At 35.8% G+C, this 9,725-nt stretch overlaps 1 protein-coding gene across 1 annotated transcript; it reads right to left on the reverse strand.

The window, feature by feature from the left end:
* Positions 1-620: 620 nt before the first annotated feature.
* LOC144969104 (isochorismatase domain-containing protein 1-like) lies at positions 621-7,775 on the reverse strand. The gene is made up of 5 exons (XM_078908162.1): positions 7,349-7,775; positions 6,087-6,134; positions 5,096-5,248; positions 4,685-4,801; positions 621-2,963 (listed from the first exon to the last, which is right to left on the reverse strand). The coding sequence occupies exons 1-5, from the start codon at positions 7,466-7,468 to the stop codon at positions 2,817-2,819; spliced, it is 585 nt and encodes a 194-aa protein (XP_078764288.1). The 5' UTR covers positions 7,469-7,775; the 3' UTR covers positions 621-2,816.
* Positions 7,776-9,725: the final 1,950 nt, after the last annotated feature.

Genomic DNA, 9,725 nt, shown 5'->3' on the forward strand with positions numbered 1-9,725 from the left:
ATACATTTATGCACATTTTTAAAACACCATATTAGGACATTCATTTTGATAAACCCAGCTGTATTTTGGATCCTTTTTCAACACTATCATCAATTTAAAATTGTATAATCAAAACAAAAAATACAACAGTGCATAACATGAGAGAGATGATTTACAGAGAAAAAAAAAATACCATGTCCCAAAATTATAACGGTTTCCCTCTCAGCTAAGGACTCTTGCCAGGGCCAGGACAAAACAAAGGCTTATTATTAATTATTTTTATTCGAAAACATAGATAAAAAGCAACCTGGAAAACAGATATAGGGATAAAGAAGACACAGCAAGTGGCCTCCTTCCTCACCAAAGAGGTCAAAAGACCCCAACCAAGTCCTATCCAAAGGGTTACAAACAATTGTTCATCATCTCCGGCTCCATAAGCCTTAAACTTGTTCTTCTGAAGTATAACAAAGCGATCATGGCATCAGACAGTCCATGCTGTAGTCTTAGGTCACCCAAAGTTTACGAGAAGACTATCACTAAATCCCAAAGGTAAGGGGACTTAATCAGAGCCAACGACATGATTCCAAAAATTCAATTTTTGTCTTAAAAATCACCCAATGGAAAGAAACATGAACTAATGGTTAAAAATATGTATAGTATTTTATTCTCGAGGCAGATTTGTCAGCAAAACACCAACTGGATCTAATAAGAGCACAAATGTAATATAAATAACAAGTGGGAACAGCACATGAGAACAATAGTCATAATCATAAGAACAATATAAAAATAGAGATGAGAAGGGGTAGTAGTAGTTGGAGTCGGGGAGAGGGTGAGATATTTTACAATCAAACCTTTTTTTGTTGTTGGTTATTTAAAACCAATTATAATTATAATGCGAGTATATTTTTTTTGATTTGCCAAATATTTTGGCTTTTTTTTCTTTTCAATTTTAGAAAATAATATAAAATGAAGAAGTCGACAATTAAAAGAGCAATCCGTTCCCCCTCCCCAGCTTCTTTTCCAAATGATACAAGGATTTTTAAAAAAGGGTTTTACGGCACTTGCAACACACTAAGGTCATATCAGCGCCAGTAAAAAGGAAGAAAATGGGATAGTAAAAAGTTCTAGAATTACAATTAAAGCACAAAAGAAAAGGTAAGACAAAGGGGAATTCGTTCAAATAGGGAAATAGGTGTAGATTCCAAGGGCACACCGTCAAAGTACTTAGTTTGAGACCACCTAAAAGTCTCATCCAGACATCAGCATAAGATCTCACTAAGAGGAATACACTCAAATGTTAAAAATAAAAAAATAACAATACATAAAAGAGAGATATTTTACAAGGAAAAAAATATCATCTCCCAAAAAAAATTTATTTAGACATTCGACTTCCCCTCCCAGCCAAGGACTCTGGATAAAACTAAGTAGTCTCATTCCAAGACAGAAAGCAATTTGGAAAACAGATATAGGGGGATAGAAGACACAGTCAGTGCCTCCCTTTTCACTATGTGAGTACCTATGATAAAAGGAATGCAATATCAAGATCTTTCTTATTACTACATCAAACACATCACAGACACTTGTGTAATAATATCACTTAAAAGTCGAATTACAATAAACAACACAGAGTATTTCCCCCCCTTACAGATCTCCTGTAAAATTCAAGCTCAAGAGTACTTTAATTTTAATTTTAATTGACTTTCCAATTCACGACATTTTGCGTTGTATTGGAAATTTTAAAAATCCTGATATTTACATCAGACAAGTTTCCACAGTGCCAAAAGGAAAAAAAAAAATAGACAATCTTGTCAGAAAGGAATTACAGATATCTTCATTCAAACCAATCTAAACTCAAACCTTGGTCTAATGAGAGTTGGATAATGGAAGTTATTGTCCAAATTACTTTACCCTACAAAGTCGGTGCTAATTTGACTCTTACTCTGACGTCAGAGTTTTTTTTCTCACCAAGAGAGCATAAGGAAACCTGGGGATACCTATGACCCTTACTGCTCTCAAGAGGAGGGAATTTGCGTCAGCATTGAAACTGTAATAGTTATACATTGACTTACTGCTACCCATTGAAGGCTGATTCTGGTTGGAAACAAGGGTCAGAATAGACATAGGTTGCACCCGGGACCAAATTCAATGATTTCCTTACGTGCAAGGCATGCCCTCTATCAACTGAGCCCTGTTATATCAGGTGAAGAGCACTTTGTGAGAGAAACAAAAAAAAACAACAAAAACAAACGAATTGTGCCTTAAATAGTGCAATATCCAACAGGGTGCTTAAAGTACTTTGAAAGGTGTTCCAAGCCAACTACAATACAATACTTAACATTTAGGACGAGACATGACATCTGTAAGGCAATTACAATTATTTTTTTATTTTTTTTTTACTGGTTGGCACTCATTTTACACCTGAGTGCTATGCAAAAATGTGAATACAGAGAGCCTTTTCCAAATCCTCCAATCTCTGCTACCCAAGCGGGAATCTAATCAGGGACCTACAAGGTCCGAAGGCAAGTGCCATACCACACGATAAAAATCACAGACTGCTATGTCCAATAGATATTATTATTCTTGTCACTGTCTCTATAATGCTTGTAGATAACCAGGATTAACTCTGGCTCCATGGCTCTGAGGCAATTAAAAAAAAAAGAAAAGAAAAGAATCTGGTCAAAAGGGAGAAGATTTGGCTGTATAGAAATTATTTCCCCCTAGTAAATGGTCAAACCATTAGTTTTCATACTATTTCTTTCTCTTCTTTCAAAACTTTAAAATTATAGTCAAAAACATGAATACATGATAATGATAATGGATAATTGCTTCCAAAAACTTCACAATTTGTGGACAAGTTTGGTGTCCGGAGGAAGGACTTTGATGAGTCCCTGAATGTCCTTGAACTTGGCATGGTTCTTGTCTCCAACCAGTTGCAGCAAAATGGCCTCGCAAGTGGTGACAATTGCCCCTATCTGACGGAATCTCTGAAGATAAGAGAAGATGATTGAACCATTTCTATAATAATCATACTTTACAAAAAGAAGAAGGTTGAATGATTCACTATGTTCCAAACAAAACAAAAGAGCTTTTATATAGAGAAATATTCGCTAAACATGCTCAAAAGACTTTACAAGGGGTCTCAAGTCAACAGCAACACTAAACATGTAATATGAGAAATGCTATCTGAAAGGCGCAATTTTAACTATAATTTGGTTTTGACAGAGAACATGTTGTCAGAAGCCAGACGATCATTTTGCACCCGAGTATGGTGAGAAAATGTGAGTAAAGAGCCTTTTCCAAGGACTAAACTTTGAGCTGACTACAGAGGATAAAAACCTTAGACCTAAATATCACAAACCGACAGAGTCATCAGGCCCAAGCAGCTGGTAAGGCCTACCTGTTTTTGAAAATATCAAAGAGACTAATTAAAGAGAAGGCACTAGGATAAGATATAGTTCTGAAAAATTGTGTATGAAACAAGAGCAACAAATAAAAATACAAGAACAAAACCATCCTAAAAAAATCAGTCTTCCTCAACTGGGGACCGAACCTCAGAACTCCTGATTAATAATCAAACGTGTTACCATTACAATACAGAGGTTACCCGATAGTTAGGACAATTTTTACAAGGGCAGGCGTTTTAAGCTGTGAAGCCTCGCTTACATCACACAACACAAACATTGAAGAATATACCCAGATATATAGCATGTGTTTGCAATCCGATATAGTTTCAAAGATAACTGTTTACGAACAATGCATCAACCATGTGATGAGATGGATGTCTGCAAATAGATTAAAATTAAATGGCGACAAGACTGAAGCCTTATTCATTGCTAGTTCAAATAATAAGACAGATCCATTTACACTGGCACTGACAATCAACGATAATGACAAAATACAACTCACAACATCAGCAAAAAATCTCGGCATCACCTTAGAGAGTGATCTGTCTATGAACAAACATATTAACAATGTGAGAACAAGTGCTATCTGCATTCTAAGAAATATCAGAACAATCAGACCATTTATCAATAGGGAAACTTGCAACAAATTGGTAACATCTTTGATATTCCCGAAAATGGACTACTGCAATGCACTGTTTGTTGGTCTCACAAAGGACAAAATAAACAAACTCCAGAAAATACAGAACATGGCAGCCCGCGTTGTACTACAGAAAGACAGAAAAACTGCAGCTCCCGAATTACTACAGCAGCTGCATTGGCTGCCAGTGGACCAGCGGATTAAATATAAATCTTCAACTATCGTTTTCAAATGCCTGGAGGGCTCGTCACCAGCATATCTTTCAAACCTCGTTGAACGGTATAACCCACAGCGATCGCTTCGATCAACGAACGACCTCAAATTGAAAACACCCCGCTGTCGAGTGAAGGCTGGTGAACGCGCCTTTCAGCATTCTGGTCCAAGGTTGTGGAATTTACTACCACTAGAGATACGTTCTTCGTCTTCACTAGAGGAATTCAAGCGTCGATTGAAGACATTCTTATTCCGACAGGCTTTCTTTTGATTATGTGTATAATTAGCGTTGTTCGTGTACTGTGTTAGGGCTTCATGATTAAGTAAATCTATGTTATGCGCCCAGAGCCCTCCTGATGAAGGGATGTTTGGCGCACTATAAATCTATACCATTATTATTATTAGAATATAATTATAACATCATTATTTGGGTGACAATATCCTTCCTCACCTCCAAGGCTATAAGACGATCTGTCTGGTTACGAGATGACACAGCATCTGCCACAACATGAACCTCAAAGCCCTTCTTCAGTAGATCTATCACAGTCTGCTGAATGCAAACATGGGTCTAAGAAACGGGAGAGGAAATGAATGGAAGATTGGGTGAGTAATGCAAGTTGTATTTGAATGACATAATTCTTCTGCTTGATAAACTATAAATTTATCATTATTAATATTCAACACCAACGATTTAAAAAAAGAGCAAGCTTAAGTTAATTACAAGACTTGATAAATTTACTGAAAACGTTGAAATTAAGTAGATAATCAATATCTTACAATAAGTTTTTAAAAAGATGAATTGAATTAGGAAAATCTCGACTCCTGAGAACCAACTAACTGTGATTATTGAATTTAAACCTACCTCAATGCCACACAAGATAATGTGACGTTTTCCATTTTGAAAGAGAAAAGACTCCACCTCGGGTAACAACATGCTAAATTTAGTCTTTGGGAAAACATTGATAGCATTCTCTATGTCGATTTCAGGGATGGTCTTTCCTAGGCCTTGAGGATACTACAAATATGGTAGATGTAGGAATAGAGAAAGAAATTACGACAAGTAGAAGTACTTTAGAATACAAACTTATTCATACCACACAAATATACGGAATAGCTCTAGATCCAACATTATAGTACCTAATGAGAACATTAAGAAATTCCACTTATTCTTATGAATTTCCTGTTGACTTTGAGTATTATAATAAAATCATGAGTATAAGCGGCTGCACTGTCTTCTATTTTGGTGTCAGTTTAGTAGACTACTTACCAAAAAAACCCAAAAAACAGCATAATTATTTGGATAGCTAGAGCTTAACATATTATCACGTGTTTGCTGAGACAACCTTGGTTCAGAGTACAAAGTGTGTTAAAGTGAGTTAATAAAGCCAGTGTGGCCTAAGACAAAATAAATGAATAAATGTGATTAATTAATCCCAAGTGCCAGATCAATCATTCGCTAATAGGTGGTTCTATTTCAATGTTTAATAATAATAATAATAATAATAATAATAATAATAATAATAATAATAATAATAATAACAATAGTAATAATAATAATAAATAATAATGATAATAATAATAATAATAATAATAATAATAATAATAATAATAATAATAATAATAATAGTAATAATAACAATAGTAATAATAATAATAAATAATAATGATAATAATAATGGTAATAACTGTCATGCTTAGAAATGCTTGAATCAAACACATTTAAGGGACAGAAAGTTTGTGAAGATAACATCACATAATTTGATTCGACCCCATTGAGATGGAGCAAAAATGAATTAGAACAAATTTATAAATTTTGATTTTAAAAACAGATAGTGAAATGAAACAATACTTACCTGTTCTGTAACAATCAAAGGAATGTCTAGAATTCTGGAAGCAGATGTCTGAGAAAAAAAAAAAAAATCCTAGAAGAGCCATTGGGACATTAACGGTAATACGACTACAACACACTGACAAGAGGAAAGGGTTAATCTTTTGGCAGTTTGGCACTTTTAATATCAACTTTTGTTGATTTTTAAGAATTATTTTAAAAAAAATAGAAGTTTATTTACCTTACATTTGTAGTAAGCAACGCACAGTGTGTGAATTGATTTAATTCTTTTACTGTAATAACAGCTTACACATCTGATCTGATCTTTGTATTTGTATTCAAGTTAGTTCAGATCTACAGATCACAGAGTCAGACGTATCAAGATAGGTTTGATAGGAGGTTGTTATTGTCCTTACATAACTTTTAAAAAATAATTTTAAAATTATCATAAAATTCAATAAAAATGGTTTTAAAATAATGTTTAAATAATCATACAATTCACAATGGCCTATTTGTTTCAAAGTCAAAGTGTTTTGTCCATTCACCCAGTAGGTCATGGTGTAAATGTTGCTGCTCGAAGCTCGAAGAAATAAATAATAACGTGAAGTTGAATGTAAGCTTCAATTTAATTACAAAAACAGATCAAATGAACGTTTCGGGTTTCCCCTTTATCGACAAAACAGGATGAATGAAACACCACAGATGAATGAGATGATGTGGTTGTGGCGTAGTTAAGATGAATAATGCCCAGTAGGACATGGTATGTGAACTTACAATTGATGTCGCGTATAAATGCCAGGTACTCTTTCACGTCATTTTGAGTTGGATATTAATTTGTACAGTGCTTTGCCCAAGGACAAAATACCAGGAATAAAATTTTGTGTCCATTATGATACATCCAATTGCTGACCACATACAGTATTGTTTGATTTTGTTGCAAGACAAGCAACCAAGCTAAAATAAGCCGCCATCCAACTCCAAATTTCAAATGAACAGAAGTGCGTATACCGGTAGTGTAGTCTTAGGTGTACTGACAAGTCAGGAGTTAATTCACAGGTCTATATGACTGCATATTATTATCTATATATGCACACGATATTAGAAAAATGCTCCGCTCTCTTTGAGTTTGAGTAGAAAAGCAATATGACAGAGAGAGAGAGAGAGAGAGAGAGAGAGAGAGAGAGAGAGAGAGAGAGAGAGAGAGAGAGAGTGAGAGAGAGAGAGAGAACACTCGTTTGATTAAAGTATCAATAATAATCTTGTATAATCTTACATTCAATTACGTACCAGACGATTAATAATTAGAGCAATCTCCTCAAAATATTCGATGGCTGCACGGAATTTTTCTTGCATGTCGCAAACGAACAGAACTGTTTTGTCAAGCTCAATATCACCAAAACATGACATCTTTACTGCACTCTTTTTCCGGTGACTGAAATTTCAGAAAATTCTAACAAAAAATGTTACGTGATGTTTTTTTTACTATAGGTCTACTATTTTGTTTTCTGCTCCACCTGTTTCATAGTACCAATGGTATTTACTCGTTGATATCTATCTATCTATCCAGATAGTACGACGATAGCTTGTTTGTCCGTAGTCCGTCGCTCTTTCTTGCCCCTTGAACTATGAACTGTGTGCTGTTTTCTACCTCAAGTCAGGTAATTATTCTTTGACGTAAAGAAAACGTAATCGTAATCATTCGCATTGTAGAATCGATCTCTATGTCACACATAGAATTAAACGAATGAGAATACGTACGGAGCCTAAAAAGTGTCCACCAATGAAAGCATTCAGCGCCATTATATCATGGGCTGGGAATGCAAACATTACCATTCATTCGGTCTCTATGTCAACATAATGACACAAGAAAAACAATAAACAATATCAAAATCCACAATAAAATGGTTCAGAACTGTTGCGTATATTTATGCTTCAATAAAGCTGTCAAAAAATGAAGTTAGAGAATGTGTGTAATCGTGTATTATAATAACCTATAATGTGTTTTCCAACCACCACATCATCACTGTCACTACTACTACAACCGCCATTACCACTTCATCACTACCACAATTACTACAACCACCAACACGATATCATTATCACTACCAATAGGGTACACCACAACTACATCATCATCACGACTACAACTACCACCACTCCATCATCATCACCACCACTACTACTACACCATCACTACCACCACTATTACAACAACCACCACCACATCATCATCACTACCTCTACTACTACAACCACCACCACAATATCATCACTACCACTACTACTACAACCACCAGCACCACATCATTATCACTACCACTACAACTATACCACCGCCAGCACATCAACACCACTACCATAATACTACAACCACCACAACCACATCGTCATCACTACCACTACTGCAACCACCACCACCACCATATCATTATCATTACCACTACTACTACAACCACCACAACCACATCGTCATCACTACCACAACTACTACAACCACCACCACTATATCATTATCACCACCACTGCACCACCACTACATCATCATCACTACTACAACCACCACCACTCCATCATCATCACTACCACTACTACTACATCATCACTACCACCACTATTACAACAACCACCACCACATCATCATCACTACCTCTACTACTACAACCACCACCACAATATCATCACTACCACTACTACTACTACAACCACCAGCACATCATCATCACTACCACTACTACTGCAACCACCACTACCATATCACCATCATTACTACTACTACTACTACTACTACTACTACTACTACTACTACTAGTACTACTACTACTACTACAACCACCACCACCATATCATTACCATTACCACTACTACTACAACCACCACAACCACATCGTCATCACGACCACTACTACTGCAACCACCACCACCACCAGATCATCACCATTACAACTACTACTACAACCACCACCAACACATCATCATCACTACCACTACTACTACAACCGCCACCACATCATCATCACTATCACTACTACTACAACTACAACCACCACCACCACATCATCGTCAACACCACTAGTACTACAATCACCAACACCATATCATCCTCACTACCACCAGTACTACAATCACTACCATTAGGTTTTGGAGCTTTACTTCTTTTGAAATAAGGAAACTTCGGAATTGTATTTGGCATTGTGTTTATATATCATAATATAATTCTAATCAGTTATATATTTAGAACTAGATACTATACAATATGTATGCCAAATACCACCCCAATTCCCTTTTCTTGTGTGCGGGAATTCCTCTTTCGGCATTGAAATTCCTACGAGTGGTGTCTGAAATTCCTGTGAGCCAAATTTAAAGTTGGGTCTCTTTGCTATGATGATGCAGTGAGTGTGAGACTCACTGAGAGAGTCATCCCTACACACATAAACAACAGAAACAATTTAAAAACATAACTACGACACGAAACCACTCACACACGGGGTTATACTATTTATCCTTTTCTCTATAATATAGAATAGGACAAGACAAACAAGAGCTTGACTCTCTCTACACTTAGCATTGATGTTTGTCGTCTGACGAGTTCAACTCTCGGTCGACCTGTCAATATTCCTGTTTGCCTAGGACGTAATCATTAATAGAATGTTGTGTGGTTTTGACC

Source organism: Berghia stephanieae, chromosome 3 (assembly GCF_034508935.2).
Source record: "Berghia stephanieae isolate SIO BIC M18660-M18661 chromosome 3, UCSD_Bste_1.3, whole genome shotgun sequence".
Classification (NCBI taxonomy): Eukaryota; Metazoa; Mollusca; class Gastropoda; order Nudibranchia; family Aeolidiidae; genus Berghia; species Berghia stephanieae.

What these genes read in the sequence shown, in the direction of transcription:
- LOC144969104 (XM_078908162.1), bottom strand. Translation starts at nt 7,468, where the DNA reads ATGTCATGTTTTGGTGATATTGAGCTTGACAAAACAGTTCTGTTCGTT. An exon ending in CTCTAATTATTAATCGTCTG is followed by an intron (nt 6,135 to 7,348) that starts GTACGTAATTGA and finishes TTTTTTTCTCAG; the next exon opens with ACATCTGCTTCCAGAATTCT. An exon ending in ATCGTCTTATAGCCTTGGAG is followed by an intron (nt 2,964 to 4,684) that starts GTGAGGAAGGAT and finishes TCTTATCTTCAG; the next exon opens with AGATTCCGTCAGATAGGGGC.